The sequence below is a fragment of the Corvus hawaiiensis genome, chromosome 1, assembly GCF_020740725.1.
Source record: "Corvus hawaiiensis isolate bCorHaw1 chromosome 1, bCorHaw1.pri.cur, whole genome shotgun sequence".
Taxonomy (NCBI): Eukaryota; Metazoa; Chordata; class Aves; order Passeriformes; family Corvidae; genus Corvus; species Corvus hawaiiensis.
In genome coordinates, this window is record NC_063213.1 from 66824713 (window position 1) to 66849888 (window position 25176).

A 25176-nucleotide genomic window follows, 5' to 3' on the forward strand; every position below is an offset into this window, starting at 1 on the left:
AGCTGTTCTTGCACTATTTGCTGGTATTCTGTGTATTATTTGTATGACAAATTTTGGTATTTGACCTTTCATCAAAACCAAAAACCCAGTAACTTTGAGTTGATACAATTACCCCCCAAATCACTTTAAATACAAAAGAAGTTAGCATGTGAATAACAAGATTCAGTGGTTCACATACATCTGAAAATTTGTGTATGCATGTGTATATCTTGTCCTATTTTCCGGGTTTGAGACAAACTGGAGGAAAATATCCTTTGATAGAGGGCATGTTTCAGCTGCCCCTCCCCCACCAGGTTCGGGAAAGAAAAGACCTTGGAGGAAAAAGCAAAAAACCACCCTATTTATTTAACAAACACAATGCACACAGGCAAGGGAAAAGAATACTGCTAAATAATAAAACCTCTCACCGTGGAGAGTATCTGGGTAGATTTCATAGTCCTTTGTGGGTGTGGCTTTCTCCTCTCTGGGGCTGGGGTTTCGGTGTGGGCCCTTCCAGGCTGAGGTGCAAGCTTTCCTGGCTGATGTTCTGGTGTTGTTGAACAGTCCAGAAGAGAAGAAGAAGAAGAAGTGAAGAAGAAGAAGAAGAAGTGAAGAAGAAGAAGAAGAAGAAAAAGAAGAAGAAGAAGAAGAAGAAGAACAACAACAACAAAAACAAAAACAACAACGACAACAAAAAGAAGCAGCAGCCAAAGTCCCAGGACTCTGTACTTGAGCTAATGAACAAGAAACTAGATAAAAAGCAAAAGGAATGTAGCTGTCTTCCCTGATGCAGAAGCGGAGTGGCCGGGCAGAAGAAGCCAGCGAGCTTATCTCTGTTTTTGAACACAGCGCAGAAGGAATTCTACCGGCTTCCCCTCCTCTCTCTTAAAGGTCTGCCTTAAAGCTGCAGAAAAGGCACAGGATTCATGTCCAGCCATGGAGCAGGCGATAGGGGATACACATCATAAAGCCACCCCAAGACACCTAAGTATATTTCTGAAGATTTATAAATTATGTAAGATTTGCATATAAAATTACAAGATTTTTTGGGAACAATAAAACAACAAAAAAAAAAAGATTTTTAAAATAAATTTTTTTTTATTGGTTTAGAGCAACCTAGGCCCCAAAGAATCAGTGGTTTCCAAAAACCTGTCCAACTTTATTGAGGCTCTCAGTCAGACCTCAAAGTGGTGACAGACGCAACGGCTTCATACTGGAATATTCTTTACCTAGATTCGAAGCTCCAATGCCAGACAGAGCTGATTACAGACAGGCAGTGAAACTTCAGGTTCCTTATGTCGACCTGTGGCACAGACTGACAAATATTGGTCTTGTTATGTTTTTTTTTAGTGCTGCTTTTTGAAGCCTATCCATTTCTCTGCTTTAGCACACTTGTTTCTCCTGGGTGCCCTGCAAGTCTTATGATATGTTTAAGGAAAACATCAAACTGCTGTATTTCCAACAGCGAGTGCTTTCTGTGCGTGCAGTGTAGTTCATTTCTTTTCCATTCCTCTTCCCATTCTGACTTCTGCAGAGTGGGAAGTCAGCTACTGAAAACAGAGGAGAGTGGAATTGAAGAAGAAATGGTAGCCGGCTTTGGTAACCTTGCTGATGTGAATGCTGGATTAAAAGGAGCTGCAGGACCTTGCGGGAAGGTGAGATTCTCCAAGAGTGCTCTTTTCCCTGATGGGAACTGCTAAATCACTGGATCAGTTACATTCCATTATGATTATTATTTTGTTTTGTTTTGTTTTTTCTTTTTTCATAGTATAAGATGATAGAATTTAGCAGGTTTCAAAATATGCTTTCCAGCAAAAGTAACCAGATGCTTAAAGAGAATGTCTAAAGCTATTAATGATGAATCATTTGGGCATGGCAAGAGTTCTTCAAAACAGTTTGTTAGCGCTGGCCAAGCAAAGTCTTTCAGCAGGAGATGAGACAGCTATGCCACCATGCAAATGAGACAGGCTTGAAATATGATGAATCTTCTATCTCCTTTTCCTACTCGACTGACACTCGCTTTGAGGAAGGTTGTAAATGCAAGAGAGATTGTGGTATAATTCCTCAGACTGGCGTTTCTGCCCCCCAGTCACTATTCGATTATCTTCCAAATTGCTGTGTTTCAGAGAGATAAAGATTTTTTATGGCTTGCTGACTTGAAACAACCAGAAGAGCCAGAAAAGAGATGGCTAACCGGCCATGCATAGTAATTCCATTGGTAAATGACAAAATCTTTGTTTGTATGACATTTCCAAAATTACTACAGAAGATGAATCTAAAATACAAAATGTCACATTTGGCATGCAAAACTATCACAATATATTTCAGTATAAAATTCATAGAGGCGTTTAATTTAGAATGTGTTTAATAACGAAGGCTGCCTGCATCAGTAATCCTGCCTTGAGGTTTAAAAAGATTGTCTTATTTATTCATATAATGTTAATTTTTTTATATATGATTCAGAAACCAAAAATATTAAGGTTAAATCTTCATTGTTAATTAAGATTTTCTAATTAAGCTGGAAATAATTGTCATTCAGATTAGTTGTTAAGTACGATTTGTGTTGAGAAACAAAAGAAGTTTAACAAATTCAACTGTTTATTTAACTGCTTAATTTAATTCCAGAAGCTTTCTATCTATATGGAAATATGCTATCTCTTCCAAAATACATCCAAGACAGGATTAAAGAAGAGATTATTAGCTACTGTAGGCTTAAACTGTGAGACCACTAAACCTAGTAGTCAAGGTAGCCATATGATTCCAAAGTGTGGCATGAGTTCTGGTATCCGGTTGCATTAAAAGAAGACCTAGCACTTGTCTGTTCTCAAAATAATGGGAGAAATTGATTTTTTGGGGAAAAGAGAAACAACACTGTTGATTTTAAGCACTACATAATTACTTATGCCAGAAACAGTTTTATCCATTCAAGTCAACACCGGAGCCTAACTGGGACTCCCTGTTGTGCCCCTGACCCTGCAGATTGCATTTGGGCAGCATCACATTATCTGCTGGTGCAGTGGGACAGACCTCACACCATTATTCGGGCAAAGCTGGGTAAAGATCATGCCATTGTGCCTGTTCCCCTCCACAAACCTCCACGCTGAGAATCTGAGCATACAAGGAAAGCATCAGAAAAGCATTTCTGGTACGCAACATTTATTCCATACGAAACATTCTGTAACTCAGACAACATCTTGTCAACCACAAGCAGCAGATGTTTCCTTTTGTCTGGACTTGGAATAAAGGTGCCTGTAGGGAGTTGTTATTAAACTCTACACGTGTTGCGCTTTGATTACTATTTTTAAGAGAATCTGATTATATGATAATCAGAAGGTGAAAGGATAGTCTGCATGTTACACAGCACTGATAGCTTTGGCAAGGCTAGTAATTAGTATAAAAGCATGGCCTGCCCTGTCTTTCACTCTGTGCCTGCAGCCTGCTCATCACATCATGTATTGTGTCTGTCTTGCAAAGCATGCTGGGTTTTTGAAGGTATTGTTTTCCAGATAATTCTGCCTCATTACTGTAGGGTAGTGTCTTCTGGTGTCATACTTCACCAGCTCCACCTTCCCCCCAAGGATGCCGAACACTTTATTAGTTGTATTTGTATTGTTTTTCCTTTTGTCTGTCATCTCTATGACTTTTGACCTCCCTAATTGCAGATCCTTGGTAAGCAGGAGGTAATTGCAGGTTGAACAAGAAGCATGTTGTCTGCTTTTCAGTAGTTATTTTCTGGAAGAAATTTGTCCTTGCTAATTGTATGGTTAAAGTCAGCCCACTCCAGGTCAGTAACTCCGAGCCTTCTCCCTAGGTTGACTGCTCCAAGATGCCACAGCCAATAGAAATTCACCTCAAATGCCTGAGGGGAGTCAAAGATAAGGTCCCTGAAGGCCTCTACACTCTCAAAGTTTCTGTTCTCAGCCGCTTGGGTGGTGCTTTGGTGGAGTGGCCTGAACTGGAGGAGCAGCCTCAGGCCAGGACGACACGGCCTGTTAGTCATGGTGGAAACTTCTACAACACTGAAATCTACTTTGGACAAAGCATCCAGACAGTAAGCAGCACTTCATAAATATGCTGTCGTTGCTTTGAAAGTTAAAACACATCCGCCCTTTCTCCTTTAGGCTTATATATTGAATGCATTCCATCATGTTAATAATTTATTTAATAATTTAAGGTGCAATTTAGGAAGGAGAAATTTTTTCCCCCTAGGTTAACCCTCATCACTCAATTTAAAGGTGCCAAACATACACTACATCATATATTGTTGTCAGCTAATTTTAAATTTTACTTTTATTCTCTCTTATCTATGCAGCTTGTCAGCTATGTAATTTGATTTCTGTAAAGTAGCTTTAGAATAATAAATGAACGAATGGGTGTATATAAACACATGAATGCCCAAATCCTTCTGTGAGTTTTTAGCTCCATTGACCCCCATTTGCCAAAAAAGCAGCATTTGGATTATTTTGGAAGGAGCCCAAACACTTGAGGCTCTATTCTGTCTTTTGCGACTGAGGCACACATATTTTCCTGCCTAAGCATGCTGTGCATGGCAGGATTGTTGTGTGTCAGTTGCTCACTGTTGTAGCTAATGCCTAGTGCTGGTTGGAACATTGGTCTCAGATAAACTCACTGGCACGTGAAAGCTTCTTTACAGCTGGAAAAACAATCTTCATCTCTCTTAGTGTGGATTTTTTTTTTTTTTTTTTTTTTGGTGCATGTTATGAGACATTGGCAGAACGAGGAGTCTTCTCCGTTTTCAGTCATTTATTTTGTGGTATGACCTGAATGGTAGATTTCCTCCTACACATGTTCTGTTGTGGAGATACGGAACAGACACACAGCCCCTATCCCAAAGAGCTTTCAGATAAAGCAACTTCTATGTATGGCACTGACGCTTTCAGTTACTTGCAGATAGATCATTGAAGATGTTCGATTTGTTATATGTAAAGTGCTGCTAAGTCATGTTTTCTGCTTTTTAATTGTTTATCACCTACAATGGATAACGAACAATGTAAATACAGCTATCAGTGTGAAGGGAATTGCATATATGGAGAGGGAAACTGTGAATGGGACTTTCACATGATGTTAAAACAAACACATGCATCTGTCAGAGAAATCATTGAGCTGTGATTCCTTCCTAGGCAGGATGCACCCATCCTGGTTACTTGCCTTGGAGATGAAGTATTGTCTTGAAATGAGGAGACTGGGCACTAGAACTGAATGACTAGTGTGCCCTGCTTCTTACTTTCAGCATCATGTTTCTCCTAGGTCTTTGCAGCTTTTTGCATTTTCAAGTTTGCTTTAAAGTTCTCTTGGAGCATCACAGGGGACATTTAATTAGTATCTTCATCAAACTTCATTTTTAGTCTAGTGAATTGGGGTGCAGGTCTTGGGCAAGTTCTCTTATACAGGAACAGCAGAAGTTGGATTAAATTACCTTCTGGTAATGAGTGATGTACAACAAAATCTTAATGCCATAATTTTAGAGAACCCTCTCCACCAGCTCATTTTGGAGACACAGGGTGTATTGTACCCTGGATGATTCTACCTTTCTGTTCTTCCACCTTGGTATTGGTGCACAACCTTACGGACCTTTGAAAAGAAACCCTTAGGTTGTATGCTGAGATATGATGAAAATTTTAGGCTTCAGATGGTTAGCATCTACCACAAAACTTAGGGTAAGTAGTGAGGTCTTTGTGGTGAGCTCCACATGAGCATCTGGGTTTGAACAGAATCTTACACACAGCGCTGATGCCCTGGGATGTATTATGGTGTGAGAAATAGAAGTGATCACAAATGAAGAATATGCTTTTGTTTCCACTGGCCAGAATAATAATAGGAGTTCAGTGTAAACATGGTGAAAATGAAGACATGCATGCTTGATATTGAAGGAAAGCCTAATTTTAACTAATATATTAGAGAAATTGTTCCAGAACGCTACATCCTTCCAAAAATAATAACCCTGTCATGTCGGCAAAGTTGGTGTCAGCGTGGGTTACCTGCTGCGTACAGAAAGTGCTGGTCATGTAAGTTAGATCTGCCTCAGGGCTAGTCTGACTTGCACACCCGACCTTTCAAAAATGTTTTTTGTTCATTAATCAATGTTCTTTGCTCCAGCTTGCCAGCTTCCCTTTTTTCCGCTCCTTCATTGTCCTCCTTTTTAGTTTGTCAACCTACCTCCCCCAATAACCTCTGACTACATACTAGACAGAGGCTCCTAATAGCTCCAGTTGAATTTTATTTATCCTTCAGCAAGGCCAGACAGTCACACATGTCATTTATTTTCCTTAAATTATGCTGAAAGAAACATGTATGAATGTTTTGGATTGTGGTAAAATACAATTGCTGTTTCAAATGACTTTTTGCAATTTTAGGAATAGCAACGAACAGCATGATCTGAAGGGGACTTGTTTTAGACTCAGAGTTTCTAGGATATTTTCATATATTTAGTTTATGCAAGTGCACTTTAGGCTTTGATAGATTAAGGCTGTATGGTTTAGGCAAAGTGAGAGCTATTTTGAAGTTTAACCTATGTTACAAAACAAACTCTATGTGAATTTGAGATTAAAAAATTGTGGTATAGATTAATGGTGGTGACGAAGCTTTGTTCTTAAACTTTCAATATATTTTTTCTCTACCAGTCTTTTGTCAGGTCTGGAATGAAAGTTGAGTAAGGAGAGGATAGGAAAGGAGATGAGATGCTTACTGTGCATAGAGTAAGGCAATTATGCAACTAGGTTGCCCTTGGCAGCACCTGTACAGATGTGTGCATCATCTTTACACTAGAACGAGGATTTTACAAGTATAACTTCCTTATTGCTGTCTCAAGATGGCTAAGATCCTACTATAGATAAGGCCTAAGTATTTAGTAAATGTTTTTTGATCATGGTGTATTTAAAGCAGTGTTTTACTCCACAGGATTATGTCTCAGTGTTAGCAAGTCCAGATTATATTTTTCATCTTAATGATGACTTGAAGACCACAAATGAGTTGCAGTATGCAAAAGTTAAATTTCACTCAGAGAAAGGAAGTGCTTGGGTGGTTTTTTTGTTGGTTTTTTTTTTTTTGGCCAGCTTTTCTTAAGTTCAGTAGACATTAAAATAATTGTATGAAACAATTGCAACAATAAGAACAAATCTTCTCTTTTCAGAATCAAAATATTCATTGGCTTCAATGGAATAAAAGTTGGAGTGTGGTAAAAATGCTCCTCTCCTTTTAAAAAGCTATTTTTAGCTATAATTTCAATTATCAGGACCAAAATATTTTGTTGAATATTGCCAACTATGCCTACACGGAAGGAACATTTAAGGGAATATCTTCCTATTTCAAGTACTTGAAATTTTTGAAACACATTTCTAGAAAAAAATATTGCCTGTTAGGAAGAGTTTTTGCTCAGAATGGGAAGTTCCAATAGGAAATTTTCAGCTATTGTGAAGGGCACTACAAGCCAATGAGGCTGCCTGCAAGTGACATTTAAAAAACATTCATTATGCTGTCCAGTCACCTGCAAAGTCAGTCCAGCATTGCTGAACAGAAACAGGGACAATTGTATCAGGGCTGAGCTCCCCAAACTGGTTTTTAACCCCAGTCTCGCTGCATCCATTTGTCATCAATTGTTATTCTGTGAGAGCCTTTCAAAACTGGCACTTCAGCAAAAGAGGAGTGAGCTCCACAGGAGTGTAAGCACTGGTGCTACACATTTCCCCAGCATACCTGGAACCCAGGATAGTACTAAATCTGTTTGTATGCATGAAAAGATACCATTGCTGACAGAACAGTTCACAGAACTGAGGATTTTTAGAGAGCATATCAACTGGTTAATATTTATGTATCAGCGTGGCGAGGTACTAGCAATATTATAACAGTGGCTGGGTACCATTTTGTTTTACTTGAGGGAAATTCAATATGAATAAAACAGCAACTTTTCAAACATGACATTTAATCCACTCATGTAAATCATACCAGGAGATCTATTATTCATTATTAAAAGGGCACCATATTTTTATTATACTGAAAATGAAACACAAATGCTGTGAAAAATTTAGTGCCTTTTCCTGAAGTTTCAGGACACTTATCATGCAGTCATCTAGCAGGGGCTGACACTCATTTTAAAATATAGCCACAAAATTAATAAATTTGAATTCTTTTGCTTGGAAAAAGAGGATGTTCTATTTCACTGAATGAGGGATTTATTATTTATTTAAGGCTTCCTAAATACTTCAGATGGCAAAGTACTTTGATAATGCTCACATTTGGAGCTAGATATGTAACAAATAAAGTTCATATCTTTGTTGTTATTAGTCATTTCCAGCATTTTCTTCCCTGAAGTGCATTTTGAAAACTACATATATCAGAAACTGATTAACATGACCTAAGGTATTAATTCTTAAAATATGATGAAACAAACAGTTTCAAGGACATTATTTTCTGTATGTCAGCAGCTGTCTAAGGACTGTGATGCTTTTAATAATCACAAACCAAGGTATCATTAGGAAAAGTAGACCACAAACTTCCCTCTCCCCCCTCCTTCTCTCCTCCTGGTTTATTTTATTCTTGAGTGAAAAGCTGGCATAAATGAAGAACATCTAGCTCTAGGACACTTTATAGGACATAATATAAGAGTTTGATACAATATGAAAAAAAGATAGTTCTTGGCAGTGCCAGAGGACTTCCAAAATGACAGCCACTTAAATTTTCTCTGGATGCAATTATTTGTAGTTGGGATAAAAAGGTGCTACGTGAACCTTCTGGTAAATTCAATAACTAAGCTTATACAGATGCTTGTATTTATTTGAAGACTCCAGTTCTGCCATTTTTTTTTTCCACAGAGAAGGAACACATACTTTTTACTGCTTTTATTTTGTTTATCTGAGTTTGTTTAGGGGTCTGGTCTTTGATTGCCATTTGCTAGATGTCTCTGCAACAACTCCTCAAAATGCATGTTCTCAGTGCAATTCTTACAAAGCTATTGCATATTAGAATCTATTTCATCTAACTTATTTAGCACGGTGCAATTTATTTATGTATCTAAAAGGCTACTACTTATCCCAGATTTTGTTTTTTGGTGATAAATAGGAGTTACTTTTCACAAATTGTCTGGTCATTGTGCTCCAGTGGAGGAGTTCTTAGAAACACCTGCTGGAATGCAGTGTGTAGGCTGGATCACCATAAAGCAAGGCATGCTGCCTAAAAACCTCAGAAATGTGACCTATGTTATAATGCATCGTATCTGACTCGAGGAAAGTATGTAGCCTGCTTTGGTAAATCTAGCAGACATATGTTAAACATCAAAAGTGTCTGGGGACAGCATTTTATTTTGGACCACTCCACAGTTTATTCTCCACTTAATTGGAAATTATATCTGTAAGGGAGCTTGACATGAGCCATAGGATACAATAGTTGTAAAAAAGACATATATTATCTAGGGGAAGCCAGCAGGAAGGCAGAATGCAACCTCTGTCTGTATCCTTAACTCCAAATGAGCCCCAAACAGAGAACACCAATGCCAGCCCCAACAAAAAATTCTGTGATCAGAAAAAAAGAGCATCTCCGTGACTCACCAGAGCTTACAGTCTCTTTGAAAAGGGACCTAAACTATGTTTTGGTCCAGATCTGCAAGTCAGGGGAGCCAGCAAAACACCCTCAGAAAATGCTTTTATTTTTTTGCCTTAGTATATCTGGTTTTAAAGCATTTCACATTTTAAATAATTACCTGTGAGCTCAGGATGAGCAGGGTAGGTGCAAAACTGTACTACAGAAAGGTGAGGAGTATTTTATGCAATGAAAGAACAAAATGTGATCCTGCTTAATCATGCAATTTTTAAGCAGAGCACACAAGCAAAATTATTTTGTTCTCAGAGGTTGCTCTTCCTCTCCTCTTGTGGAAAGAGAGCAGAGCCTGACCGAGTCTGGACTATCCAGGAAATGCTGAAGGAGCATAAACTCCGCATTGCCACTGCTTCCCTTTTGAAGGAAGGGTTGCTGCATCCCTGGCTGGACTGAAGCCTATGGTTGAAAAGATTGCTACCTGAGGTGTGATGAGGAATCCAGAACAGCATCAGGGAAGAGACATGAGATGGAGCAGCTGCTGGAATAAGAAAGAGAGGAAAGCTGTGTGCTCCTCCTCTGGAGCCCGGGGCAGGTAGAGCAGCACTGCTGTGTGACTCAGCCCTGAATGCCGAACGAGCCACGTCTTCATAAGATTCTTTGGCTCCAAGTGGTTTCTGGGCAAAGTACATGTCCTCTTGACACAAAAGAAATAAGCTCTACTGTATCGTGCCTGTAGTCCATGTTATCCTGGGAAACTCATGCTCTGACCATGCTGAAATCATTCTCAGGGATAAATAAGTGAAATGGGAGTGTCAGGAGAAGGAACTGGGGCTCCTGCTCTCCTTTCACAAAGGCAGTTTCTCCCTCACAAGATGAGGTCAGAATCCACCCAGGCCAGTATATCACCAGAAGCACTCGGGGAGGCAGGAGCTGGATGTACCATACATTACTACTCCCTGCTGGTCCAAGAGCAGAAAAGAATTAGCAGCAGATGTGCCAGGACAATTAGCAACAGATGCAGAGGCTAAAGCTCACAGAATGCAAACATAATTCCCCTATATTAGGGAATATAAAAGCCCAAATTTTGGTCCTCTGGTGTAAGGTACTTGTGGTGCATGAGATGCTGCTGAAGTTAACTATGTCCTGAGTTATCTCTCCTAGAGGAGAGACAGGCAATGGGGAATTGTTGCTGCTCTTGTAGCATGGGAGAGGGCAGGTGTTTGCATCGGGGCATTCAGATGTGGCTCTGGGAAGACACTGGAGTGATTTGGCATAGCATGCCAGGAGGAATCCTGCTCTCTGCCTCCACTGAAAGCAGTGAATAAATTGCCTGCTTACAAATACTGCTGTCCTGTGCTCCTGGCAGATCATAAGCCTGAGCTTGTGTGCTGTGGCCCAACAACTTCTGGTCCATACTCTCCTGCTATCAGGGAGGCTAGGTGCCAGAAAAAATTGTGGTACTTCTTGAAGGCTTAAGGAGATCTGCAAGCTGTGGGGAGAGGAGTCAGGGAGTCATTTGACCTGTGCCAGGCTTGAAAGGCCAATTCTCTCAGAGAATGGGAAAAAGAAAAAAAAAATGGTGGGGAAATGAATGATATTTCACTGTATGGTCCTTCTCTGATTTGTGTGTTATTTTGTATTCAGATACCTGTTCGAAGACAGGCAGTGATGGAAAGCTGGGGAAATAAGTTTTCAGCTATTCCAGAACATTCTCGTGATAGATAGGGACTTTTGGAAAAACCCTAATAACAGGATATTTTATTTTTACTTCAGTCCATATTTCTATTTCCTCCCCTCTGGCCTTTTATAAATTTCAGAGTTACACAAACACTTCCTAAGAATGGCCTTCTCTCTGCCTGTATGCCTTGCACATAAACAGGAAAACCTTGAAATCTGGTTGTGAAAACTTCCCTTTAATTGGGCTATAACAGTCTCATCTCCAGCACTATTTATTTTACATAGTAAAGTAATTTTTATTTGTTAGTGATGGGAACTATTTCCTGTTTAAAAGGTTTTCTACCTGTGTTTTACACCAGTGACATTCATGTGCTGCAGTTTTCATAATCAGAAATGATGGGCTGTTAGTTTATATGGCATTTTTCAAGATTCTTCTATATAATAAGCAAATATCAAATTGCCTTTGCATATTTTAATTCACTTTAATATGTTTGAGTTTTATTGATCGAATTTTTGTGTGATATGAATTAAGTAATGTGACTGTTGTCCATTTTTTTTCTAAATTGAAAACACTTGAAGGTGCAGAGGAAAGAAGCAAAAGTTTATTTATTCTCTGACAAGGTTAAAGCCCAAGAAAAAGTCAGACAAAAACCCCCAAAAGCTCACACTGGATCTGTTTATTGAAATATTCAAATAGAATTCATTCTCTCTATAGAGTGAAACTATGGTGGCATATGGGGAAGTAAGATATATTACAATAAAACTGATATAAAACAGTTGAATTCAGAAATAGTGGCGGGAGATAATTTTAGTTCCTTATGATTTAATTCAATTAAATGCAACACTGTTAACTGCAGACTAAGAAGTATTACTCGTGCCTGTGCAGGCACACACAAACATTATTTATTCTCTGCTGCATCTGTCTTTGCAGGAGAAATTACACCAGTAAAAAGGGGGTGCTCAATGCTTTGTAGCACTGTAAAAGTCTCTATACCTCACAGACCTCAATGGCAATTTGTCCTGAGCAAGGACAAACATTGAGGTAAGGTGCTGGAGAGTAGACCCATCAAAACCCAGGAAACTGTTGTTAGGTAGTATATGCTCTTTGAATGTCACCAGTGCTGATGCAGGCCTGTGAATTTACTCATCAGATAGTGCCTCAAATGAGGTTGCCACCAGCAGGGAAAATATAACTGCTGATTTTATTTTTTTCTTTAGAAACAATCCATCAGAAAAAACTGCTCAGTTTGAGCTGCCTGTGCTTTGTCTATCCCAGGCGCTGCTCTGAATCTCTTCAAGGAGAGCAGTTACTGATCCCCATCCTCCTCTATTTACCTGAGCTGTTGCCTGCTCTGTACCTGAGCACAACAGCTCAAACCCACAGAAGCATGCAGGCATTCAAGGACTGTGGATTTCAGTCTGAGGTATCAGCCTAAATGTCTTTGTGCATCCATGCCTAAGGGCCATGCTGGCTGTGCCCCAAATCCCAACTCAGGCTCACAGCCTAGGAGGAGACCAGTGAAGGGCAGGTGGCACAAGACCGAGCTCTCTCCTCTCTCCCAGAGCTTTGTGACTCTGCGGGTGTGGGACGGTGAGCTGTGACAGGTACATGCGCTCATTGTGGCAATGGGAATAGGCTTAGCATGGATGTTGAGATGACCTGCCTCCTTTTCGAAACTCTCCTGCTTCAGCCTGGCTATCCCTTCCTAATGAGCAGCTCCTCCCATGTAAATCATACATCAGGATGGAAGTGAATGCCCACAAGCACCTGCATGAATGCTTGGCACGATGGCATAGAGTAACAGGCAGAGGGTTGGCTGGGATTTTTGTATGGGTTCAACAGAAAGAAATTTCTTACTTGTCAAGTATGTTTCATTTGATTGTGTAAGCTGAGATGTGTGACACTGTCCTACCTGGGTCAGGCACCCAGTGTTCATGCTTAAAGACTCCCAATAGTCTTTACAACCTCAGACCTTGTAGCAGACAGGTGTATTATAAAGTCCTTGTTTATGTTTTGTGATTATGTGTTTCTGTCATGTCATGGTTTAAACACCCAGCTCCTGTAACTGTAAGCAGACAGATGCTTCCAGTCCCAAAGAGTGAGTCTGTGATCTAGGGCCAGGATAAAAGCTTACAGCAAATGAAGAATAACACTGAACCAGAAAAAAAGAAATAAAATTTTAATAGTGACAATTATTACCCTTACACCAGCTGCTTGACCACTGTCTGTTTATATGCAAGCCAGCAGAAGAGCATAGACTGCTGAATTATTCTTAAGAAAAGAGTAAGCCGGGGAAGCAAGAGAGAAACCGAAAAGGGTGCTGTGATAGAGCAGTGATTTAATCTGTGAATGCTTTAGGATTGTTCAATATTGCAGGTAACTGTCTTTGATCACAGCCTCATAACCATCACCTTTAATTTGTAGCACAGAGGTTACTATCTAGCACCCAGCTAGCCAAATGAAATGTATGGCTTGATTAAGGATCTCTTTTGTCAGTAATTTGTGCCTAATGTTTTTAGCTTTCCCACGGGCTGTTACAGAAAATGGTAAATCTGGTTTAAATGAAACCTGATACTGTTAATGGTTTAATAGCAGCTGCCACAGGGTTATGGCATTTTTCAACAGATGCTTCTGTTTCATTTTAAGCGTACACTAACTCTTAGAATATATTTACATAATTAATATAAAGTACACCTACATAATAATGACAATATTTATAATTTTAAAAGATTTCCTTAAATGACTTCCTCTCTTTTGCTGTTATCTTATCACAATATAAAACCTGAAAAAGGAAAGCATATTATTAGAAATAATAATTTATATTCACCTCTTCAAAAAAAGTTATAGAATGCAGCACTACTGTGAACACTTATCATTTCCTAACATGGCAGTTATTGGTGTAGGCAAATCCCTTGCTGCTTCAGAAAAAGAGAGACAAAAAGCTTGGCTGCACCTGAGTTATGCTTGTTATCTTGCCTACTGTTCAGGAGTATAAAAGAAGTGATGCTTGTATTCAAATATACACATCAAGAAAGAGCTGTGTTGACGTATGTACTTACATACGGAAATATCTGAAGCAGTAAAGATTTGTGGCTGTTTATTGGCTGCAGAATGTTGTCTGACTGAGGAAATCCCTGCTAATTTAAGAAGACTTTGGCATTTTAGGCTGTTTGTAGTGGGTAATTTGTTTGCATGGATTTCTATTTGAACATCTTATTCTTGCCTTGCAAGAAGTACTGAGGGTGTATCCTACAGGACACTCAGAGTAAGAGGATGCTCTTGAATATTGTGGTCTTCTGGTAGTACGTGTCAGTTCACAGTGAGGAGAGAAGGAAAAAAAGCTCCTCTTTCTCTGTCTTGGCTGGAAGGCAAGGTAATGTTGACCAGGCAAGTGTACCAAGGCATTTGCTGCTATGAACTGTGAGAACTGAAACGGGAACAATAAAAAGTGAAAAACATTCAAGTAACAGAAAATTTTCTTTATTAAAGAAGCATCCAAGATAGTTTGTTTTAGAGATTAGGCAGTCCCAATTCTCCCAGGAGAATGTGTAGGAGCAGTGCTGAAGCAGATGTTTCACTGTGTGAGAGGTGTAGCTGATGTATTTGCTCCCCTTGTTCCCAGGGTGACTACCCTTCATAGCTGTTAGCCTGGGTATCACAGTAGTCATCTTCTGTGTTCTAGCTTTTGTGTGGGTTTTATTTGTCCTTTTGAACATATGAGAATTGCAACAGGACCTGAGTCAACGCCCACCTTAATTAAAGAAAACAGTTAAAACTGTGGCATAGGACCAGATTTATTTTTCTTTGTGTTTACCCTTCTTTTTTCTGTACCTGCCAAAACCTTGCAGAGGGATTTACATAAGTTCATTACTTCAGGGTGTTTCTTCACCACTAGATTTCAAGTGTTTGCCATGGGAACACAATTGCTTCAGGGCCCAAGGCATTGGTAACTCTCTTCCGCGGCTCCAAACTGCTCAGAAGAATATCTATACCTATCTTATGAAAAGTACAAATTGTGTTTGCCAGTCTCTGGTATGCTGAGAACTTTTTACCTCAAAATCCTTTTAAACCCTACACTGAGGTTCACATACTTTTCAATAAGAGCTTTAATTTAAAGGAAGAAGGCTATTATGTACCAACATCATTCCCACAACTGGGTGGAGAAGAGTTTGTGACTCAGTGAGGAGCAAGTTTGCAAGTGTTCTCATTGGGTGTTTGGATAAACTTTCCAAAGTTGCTGCAAGAGGAATCCAGTGGTAAATCTCAGCAAGCCCTCATAGGGGCACCTCAGATTTCCAAATTGGTTTGTTACTCTGTCTTAAAGATTTCTAGTGGTAATGTTTCTCCACCACTGGTAAATAAAGACAGAAAATGAATGTTTTCAGAAAGCCAAGGGGGAAAAAAAAGAAACTATAAAATAACCGCACAGGAAAAAGCACAGCATTTTTTGTTGGAGTGGAAATTGTTCAAATATATGATTTTCGGGAAAAGAAGAGTTGATAATTGTTTTAGCATGCATAATTGGTCCAAAGGTATGAAGTTTGTAGAGCTTTATATGATAAAAGAAAGTCACTTCCCTTGTGATGTTTTTGTAACAAATAAATCTTTTTTCCTCCTTCTCTAGGTTCTACCACATAGAAAAGCTGTGAAGCCAGGCATGGTACTCCTCTTTGAACTCTTCCTTCTTCGTGGCACCTATACCTGGATTGATCGAGAAGTGGGATGGGGAGCTTTTCCCTTATGTGATAACAATTTTAATGCTTTGGAAGGAAAATTTAAGTGTCCCTTCCTCAGAGGGCATTATAACTCCAAAGTTGACCGATTCAAAAAAATTGAAAATTTTATTTCTCAGGACTTGGATCATTGGTTATGCAATCTCTACTTTCAGGTTTGTATTTTAAAAAATTGTTTAGTTTCCTCTATATTTTTCTATATGATTCTGAAATTGGATTGTGGCTCATCCCCCATTTACTGGGATGTCTGCTTTAATCAGTAAGCATGGGAAAGATATACATGGGAAAATTATACGGGAGGAAATTGTAGTAAACAGAGAACAGAGAACAAAAACTTCCTAAAATTCTTCTAGCAACATCTTGGACTGCTAGGCTCCACAAAGAGTTTACAGCAAGTGCTTTTTAAAATGTTTTTTCTCCTTTTCATAGATAATTAAACTACCACAGGATTCAGATAAGCAAAATAAGTGTGCTATGCATCTTGATCTGCCACCCGAACTTCTCATGTATTCAAGCACAGCTGGAAAGAATGGTGTCTCAGAGAAGGTTGTACAGTCTAGACCACAAGGTGATGGATTCAAACTTTGATGTTTACATTTAGGTTTTCCCTGGAACAACCGTAGTTTCATTTCAATGTTGGCTAGTCATTATTGTTCTTGTTAAGCTAGATTTTCTTCATTCAGATATGGGTCCAACAGGTGTTATAGCAGGAATACTGTGACTCTTTATTAAGGTGGTTTAACTCTTTTTTCAGGTGTGAGCAATTTAAACTGGCTTCATTTCTGAGGATGAAATGGCCATGCTGGCCTATGCTTAAGGCTGAATAATGCTTGGAATGTCACAGCAATAACAGTTCACCTGCTTAAGGCACCAGCCTTACAGGAAGAGAAAAGAAAAAGATGCTTTTTTTGTGTACTTCTGGAAGAACTTTAGGACCTCCCTGGGCTGTAATAGGACTTCAGATATGGCAGCGAGATAGTTCTGGCCTCGGAAGCATGCCTTATGCTACTCCTATGAAATTCTGTTAAGATTCAATCAAGTGGTAACCCACAGGGAGGACGATTATCATTTTCTTGTGTGCAGCAGACCTCCCCAGAAGCTTTCTTAAAAAATCACTGAATGCTCCTTTTAGACTGATCCTCCCTGGCCTCTGTGAACCTTCTGGTGTATCTACACTGGGGACACAACTGACTGTATTGAAATGGGCTCACAGATTGCTCCTCCACTGGTAGAAATCCAGTCATGAGAAGAATGGCAGGACGCTGCTTTCATTCTTTTCTTTTTTCAGCATGTGGGATCAAACTGCCATGAACAAAAAAAAAAAATGTTTTTGCTGTACAGATATTTCTATATTCTCTCTTCTTTAATGAACTGAAGCATTCAGCCAACCCATACATTGCAGCATATGTGTGAATATTATGTGCAGATCTGAAACAGAATTAGTTCTAGGAACAGAGGTTCCTTAGGCATTTGCGAACAGCAGTAGTGATGCACTGTAGATGGGACAGGGGGAGAAAGGAGAGGATAGTGAAAGGAAAGAAAGAGAACACCTAAGCAATAGTCATTTAGCATGGCAAATGGGCAGCTCAGGTTGGAAGCATAACTTGAAAAGAGTCGAGGAGAAGTATTTTTCAGACAGTTAGTGGTGATTTAAGAGATAAGGAAAATGAGGTTTGCCCTGACATGCTTTTAGGCTAAGTAACAACTACACTGTGATCAAAAGGTTTTCATATAACCACCCAGATAAGAGAAGTATGGAGGTGTAAACATACACTGTACAGAGGATTAAGGTCTTTTTTGTTGTCATATGTCTTCTACATATCTGCTAAGTTACTTTGAGATGCAGCAAACCATGAATAGCAGATCCAAAAGGTAGAACTGCAGGCAACTCTTAGCAGCAGTGAAGAATTATAGACAAACTCTTAATGGATCAAACTTGTTTGGTCTGACCATCAGTCTTCACATGCATTTGGAAATGTGCATAGAGGATGCAGCTAAACAGGTCATGCTTTCTGGAAACACTTGGAAAACTCGTGATGCTCAGTTTGAAAAGTCAAGAAAGGCATGTTTTTAAGAACTGAGAAAGAGCATTAGTGTATGCCCTATTTTGCATGCAGACTTCTGAAATTTGTTGATAAGGCGATCATGGAAGATCTGTAATTTTCCTGCCAAGCAGATTTGCACTAACAAAAATTTTAGGAGTAATTTTTGATATTGCTTATATTTATTTCTTTTTCTTGGAACGTTCTTTAAAGATATTATTAGCTGCCAATATCCCCCATGGGTTTGTTTTTTAATGTATCTATGCAGTGCTACAGTATGCTGTTTCTGCTGGTGATATGTTGCTAAGAGATTTAATAATGGGTAAACAAACACAACATGTGGTAATCCATTTCAAATTAAAAGTTTATTAAATGCTAGCTTGATGACTTTCTGGCTATTTACAATTAAAGGAACAAACCTTAGAGAACAGGAGATCACGTGGTGAAAATCCCAACTTCAACATTTCCAACAGAAAAATGTGTTTATGATCTGTGGCGAGCTGTTGCACATTGATATGCCCTATAAATACAGTACTATATCTGTTAAACCGCCAAAAACAGGGGTGGGGAGGGGGAAGCTCTGTTAGAGTGACATTAAGGTTGAGACACAAACCAGAGAAAGCAAGAACAGTCTAAATGAAGACGGGTGCTCTGTAACTCACTCTACTGCAGTAGTCTAAATAGTGAGTGATCTTTATATCAATGCCATATGTGGTACTGCAACATATAAGCAAAATAAAGCAGGTTAGGAGATGGTGTTTTAACCTTCACTTCAAGTTTGTCTTGGTTTTAGAAGTTTAAAACAGAACCTTCATATTATTTCCATTAACTCCAGGCTACATTATTCTTTTAAACCATAGCTCTACATAGGGCTAGGTAAGGCTCTTCCCTTCTGCACAGGCTCTCTGGTCTAAAGCACAGTGCAGGGAAATGCAACATAATGACTCCCATTCTACCTCCTTTGCAGATCACAGATGCACGTTATCAGATCTGGTGTGTTTCTTAGTCCAAACAATATCTTCTCTCCATTCTTTTGAAGTGGTGTTCTCCAAGAGGTTTGTGGCAGAAGACAAGTTCTGTTTTCGCCACCACCATCCTTTGCTTTTCTTAGAAAAATATTCTGTTGTTGATCTGTTGCTCCTTACAGGATCAACAGTCCCTGTCAGAGAATAAATGACAATTTCTGAGTGGAATTCATTATCTGCTGTTGTGCGAAAGGTGGTAGGTAACAGCTCTAGTAGAAGGAGCTTAGGTAAGAAAATTTGATGCATCTACCAGGAATGTTGACTTGGTGGGCTTGGATGTAAGTAACACAGGCTTCTAAAATGCATGAAAACTTCAAAACTTTGAGTCTCCATATAAAAACAATAAATAAAATCCATCAAGAAAATATTCTTACAGTGAAATCCAGCAAGACCCGTTTTGGCTTTAGTATCCACAGGAAGAAGGGATTCACATGTGCAAAATGTCAGCAAAGCAGTCGGTTTTGGAATTGGCAGCTCTTTCATCCCCATAAAAGTGGATGGATAGCACTCATACATTAGTTCTCCAGCTCAAACACTTTTAGGTCAGACACAGGCTCATTTGGGAAGTGTCACTCTGGACTTGTTGGGAACCTTCTTCCAAATTCTTGCTTTTCCAGCTGCGCTGTTGATCTGACTTGACACACAAACACCAATTTGTGCCCATCTGAACTTGTGATCAGATAAAACAGGCAAGTGGAAAGCTAGGGATTATTTTATCCACTGAAAACCTTTTTCATTTCAGTTGACTTATTCATGCCACTTTAAGGCTGGCCATTTTGAAGTCCTGAAGTTATGGTCAGCAGTGTACCAGCATATTCTGATGCACAGTCAAGACCTAAAAAGGGTGCTTACAAGGTAGAAGGTGGAACAGTCACTGAGGATTAGGATACTGAAATAGTATTTTTTTTTCTTTTTTTAGTGCTAAGTTTTCTGTATTTTTGGTGAACCTGAAGAATCATGACCGACTGTGCATTTTTTTTTAAGCAGTAATTATCCCAATCTCTGGAGTGTGAAATCAAGAAAGGAGTTTCACTTAGCCTGGCTATGCTGGGGGAGAGGTGTTATCAGACAAGATTTTGAGGGAAAGTGTTTAAAGGTAGCCAGGCTAGTTTGGTCCCAGCAGCAGGATGATTTTGCTGTACTAGAACTGGTACAGTGTTGCGTTAGCATGACTACCCTGCTCCCAGTGTCTGGACCAGCCGAGATGTTTGTTGCTATTGCTTTTCTGGGTAGATTTGTCACATAGAAATACTTCCACTACCTCAGCTGTCTTTGGACTAAACACCTACATGCAGATTTTCTGTGTCTAGCATTTTCTTTCCAGAAAGTCTGCTTGTCCTATCGTCCCCCGCTCTACTATGGGAGCATAAAGAAAAAGAAAAAGCAGTTGCTTGAGAACGGTTTTAAGGACAGTAATTTTTTTTACAATGAACAAATATCTCATTTTTCCCCTACACTTTTTTTTCTTTCCCCTTACAAGGTTTGTTGCCTAACTGCAGTGCATGTGGCTCCTGTGCCCTGTGCATCAACCAGAGGAAAAGTTAGAACCACTGAAATGTCTTTAGTTCTCAGACTATGAGCTTATAAAAGAAATAAATATTATACAGAGAGATCATTTTCAGGTGCACAATTTTTCTGGTTACTGTACAGCTTAGAACATTTGTTGGTCCATCTTCCTTCTGTTTGTCTGCCTGGCTGTTAATAATAAGGTTGGTTTGTACCACTTGGCTTCAGCAGTCCTTGAAACTCGCCAGGGTTGTAAAGCTTTAAACAGTTGTGCAGGTCTTTAATTGTAAATTAGTTTTGACAGGACTGCTAAGACAAAGGCCTGGCCCATCCCATCGTGATGCTAGCCGACAACCTCTTACTGCTCCTGGAGCAAGGAAACATGTGGAAGGAATTGTTCTTTTACATTTCACAGCTTGTCATTTCCTCTGCAGGGCAACCTCTGACCTCCCCGAAAGATCCCGACACCCATAAGGGAAGTATTCCCACTGTTGTAAAGGAAGTGGAAAAGCAGTTTAATGCTGCAAAAGGAGGAGAAGAGTGTGTGTCAGAAGAAGCTGGGAGGAAAAGAGAAGAGCTTAAAATGCTTCCAGCAGGTCAGGACTTTTATTGCGTTACTTAATTTACTGAAAGTTTGCAAATAGATCTGCTTGGCATGTGTGTGAGTAGCCCCGTGCACCTTCCCCCTAGCCCTGTGATATCATCTCATCATTATTTCACTGGGCAAAGGAAGTGATGGAAGAGTTTAAATCAATTGTTAGGGATCAAAAGCAGCTTAGGCAAAGAGGTGCAGAAGCAGTGGACTCTCCTGTCTAAAATATATTTGTAGGCCAAATGTGTTAGTAATTACAAGGTGTGTGTGCAGTGCACTGACAACATTAGATTACGGCTGGTGTTTCTGTGACATTTTTACATCCTTTCATTTTATTTGGTCATTTATATCCATGGATCACAACATGTTGCTGTTAGGTGCTTGGGAAGTACTTTTTCTTCCTGCAGCACATTAATAGCAATATCCTTTGTTAATTGTGCTGAGCTAAATTGCATAAAAGTGCCTGTCTGTATTTACATCAGGTAGCATTTTCTTCTGGGATGTAGGATTTCTGAAGACAAAGCCCTGCAAATTGCTATGATGGTGTTTTTTCCTTGGTTTTGTTAATTTTTCTGTTCATTTTTATTGGTTGTTTTCAGGATTTTTTTGGTAGTTTGTTTTTTTGTTTTAAGTCCCAGGTAAAAAGTATTTATCTGAGAATTGAGTAATACAACCCCTAGGTCCTCTCCTAAACTCAAAGACTGCCATGACAGCCAGAGGCAGACTTACCATGGCACAGGGATTTGAAGGTGCCAAGGATATGGATACCTACTCCCACTTCATAACCCAGGCCTGTGCGTAGAGATGAAAGTGCAAGTGGAAATAAATTAATCCCACCTTTTGAAGGGAGAGGGTGACTTTTCTTCTGTACCAGGAAGCTGTAATAGGTGATGTTTAGACACTGAACTGTGAAATATTAGGTAACAGACCTGAGGTCTGAAACTACCTCTTATCTGTGTAAATAGTAGCTTATTGTCTTCAAGTCTGTGGGCTCCCCAAAATGATGCAGTAGAATTTTGGATGAACGTCAGTTTGAAGCCAATTGATATGCCAGCTTCCCTTTTACAGTAACCCCTGAAATACCATCCAAAAATAATTTCATTGGTGCTGTCCTTCTCTGTTGCCTGTCCAAGAAGGCTAGGACTACGCATCTGCTGCTATAGGTGTGTGTGCTGAATATGTCAAGTGGGCACAGACAGAGGTAGGAGCTAGCATGGTATTGCCAATCAGGATTCATAAATGCTGAATATTGATATTGACCATCACAGATGTGTAAAAAGTAGAATACAGAGCTGGTGTCATTTTTTGTTGAAAGGATGTTTGTGACAAAAGGTTAAGAATATTACAGAAAAAAAAGTAATAAAAATTTTCAATCTTCCAAGGGTTCTCATTGCATGTCCTGATAAGACCAGCACTTAGCATGTCTTTTCCAGATGTTGGTCCTTCTAAGAATATAAACAGAGCCCTAGCTTAGAAAATTTGTCCAACTTCTACATTAGTAGAATCTACTTTGAAATCTATTTTGTTCATTTGCTCAACATTAGTTGTGCAAAGCAGCTTAAAATACTCAAAACAGTAAAAACATAAGTAATCTTCACGAACAAAAGGGTTTTAAAATAATGTTTAATGGTGTTTGACATTCGATTTTGTCTGCTTTTAATTTTTTTTCTGATTTCTTTTCCTAGACTGTATTTGGATGTTTCCGCCTTTAGACTGTGTCTCGAAACCCAATTATTAGTTGTGCAGGTAGACAGGTATTCCTTCTCCCCTCTTCCCATCACCAGTGTTTTTCTAGATCTAAAGCCAGTATGTTGAATTTTTGTTCAAATTGCTTATGTGGAGTTTGGCAGAGACCCAATGCCAAACACAGCATTTTAGAACCTGCATTTTCAGTTCAAGACAGTCTCTTACAAATACCCTGAAACGATGTAGTTACAGAAGTGGCCTGATTCGCAAAGGTACTGAATTACCACAACCTGTAACAAAGCAAGGTTCAAAGGGCATTATTATCATCAGCTCTGACTAGGTATATTTGAGAGATAATACTATAATTGACTGAGGACTAAAAAAAAATAAATTCTAAGTTTACCTGAACTATAAGCAGATTTCCAAAATATCCATGGATTTTGAATTAGGTGAAAAAAGCTTTTCCTTATCTTTGTTCACAGTACAACAGAAATTTTCCTTGATGAGCTCAGTTTCTGGTACTTGCTGTACCTATTGTATATGATTTTAATGAAAAACTTGTTTCAAAAGTCACATGGCTAAAGCATAGATTTTCTGTGATGGGACACTGTCAGTAATAACACCACTAAACTCATTATCTGCTCTTAGAAATATGGAGGGAAAAAAAGCTTCTTTTTGAAATCCCCAGATACTTTCTGTAGAATGATATATAAACTAGGATTTATACTGTTCCTGATGTTTAATTTGAAGCTTCAACAGTGCATTTTTGTCCCCAACAATGCTCATCCCAACAGGCAACTGATCTCCTGTCTTTCTCTCACATGAAGGCCAATTTTTTTTTTTTCAAAGCCCTCAGTTATGCATGTACCACAAGTAAAACCCCTGGAAACACATGAAATATTTCTTGTAAGTATTTTTAGTCAGACTGTTACAAGCAGCTGTCATTCTGCTCTTTTTCGGGGTTTGACAGAATCCCTGTGATTCCTTCAGCTCTCTGTTCTATCACCTTTCTAGGGCACACCTAGGATCAAGTTTTAGCTCCTACTTTCAAATCTTCTTCAGATTTTCAGCTCAGAAGGAGTCTTTTGCTTGATGTCTGTCTTCTAAAACAAACGGAGTATTGAAAATAACACGTTAAATATTGTTCATATTTAAGATCTCAAATTCAACAACCTTCCTTCATCTGTGGAAAAATGTTAAGCGTTGGGAAGTGGATTGTGTCCTTTTGTGACATCAAAAGACATTTCTGTCAGAGCAAAGCTTCAGAATAATATCTAAACTAAGATGGCATCAGGCTAACCAAGGGGCTTATTACAGTAGCACCAGATAACACTCAAAACTGTTTTCAGAACTTATTAAGATGTTACTTCCATATCAAAATAAAACAGAAACAGCTTCATTCTAATTTTATCATTACCTTTGGAGAGGAGGCTTTATATTTGCTAAAATGAGCTTATATAAGTGACAAATAGTTTTGTCGAGAGGATTATATTTATGCTCACAAGCACTTCTGAAACAATTTTATGAAAACTGGTGAATCTTCATTGTAATATTTCTCTTTATACCTCAATGAGGTTCTTTTCCTTCTGAGGTGCTGTTTGCTTCTACATAACGTTTGTATACAGATGCAAAAATAATTACCTAAACAAAAAAAATAAAGCTGTTCTCATGGATAATTCCTCATGGGTGCCACTTTAAAGGAAACAAAATGATGTTTTAAAATGAAGATTGCTTGCGCCTCATTTTTTAATACAGGTAGAGCCCCAGAGGCAGAGCCTCATATGGCTGAACCTTCTCTTTCTCTGCTGGTCTTTTCCTTCCCTGAGCAGGACTAAATAAAGGATTACATTGATTTTTCCAATTAGGATTAAATTCAGATCCCGCTTACAGTTTTGAAATCCACACAATCCAAACTCTTCAATTTTCCAACTCTTGCCATGCTATTTGATTTCCCACAGGATAGTACATTACTAGGAAGGGAGTCCAAATAGGATCTTCATCTTATCTTCTGTCCCTGCTGTGGTGATTTCTTTGTCTCTTGCTCTACTCTTGGATTGCACCACTTTGAAACCCTTTCCTACTGACTTAAAGAGAGATTGCAGCTATCAGAAGGGACTGCACTTTCCCTCTCTTCTTTGGCCCCATATAAATCAGAAGTAGTTTCCATCAAACTTCTGTAAGGTAATTTCCTAGCTCTGCTATTTCTTTTTGTTCATATTTTAAAAAAATCTTTTAGACTCCCCAAGCCCCCCATACATAAATAATAAATATTTCACAGTATCAGCCCTATATGCATTTAGGGTGAAGCTGAGCAAGGGGATGTGCTTCAGATGTGTGTATCAGGTATTAATGGGCTATCAGTTACCAGGACCAGACCAAAAACCTG

General features: G+C 39.0%; 1 protein-coding gene across 1 annotated transcript in view; it reads left to right on the forward strand.

The window, feature by feature from the left end:
- Positions 1-25176, forward strand: part of LOC125328594 — a 184900-nt gene that overhangs the window by 51631 nt on the left and 108093 nt on the right. Inside the window, exons 10-14 of the mRNA XM_048309507.1 lie at positions 1514-1634; positions 3791-4030; positions 15831-16094; positions 16369-16507; positions 20947-21108. Coding sequence (XP_048165464.1) covers positions 1514-1634; positions 3791-4030; positions 15831-16094; positions 16369-16507; positions 20947-21108 — 926 coding nt within the window. The remainder of the gene's footprint in view (positions 1-1513; positions 1635-3790; positions 4031-15830; positions 16095-16368; positions 16508-20946; positions 21109-25176) is intronic.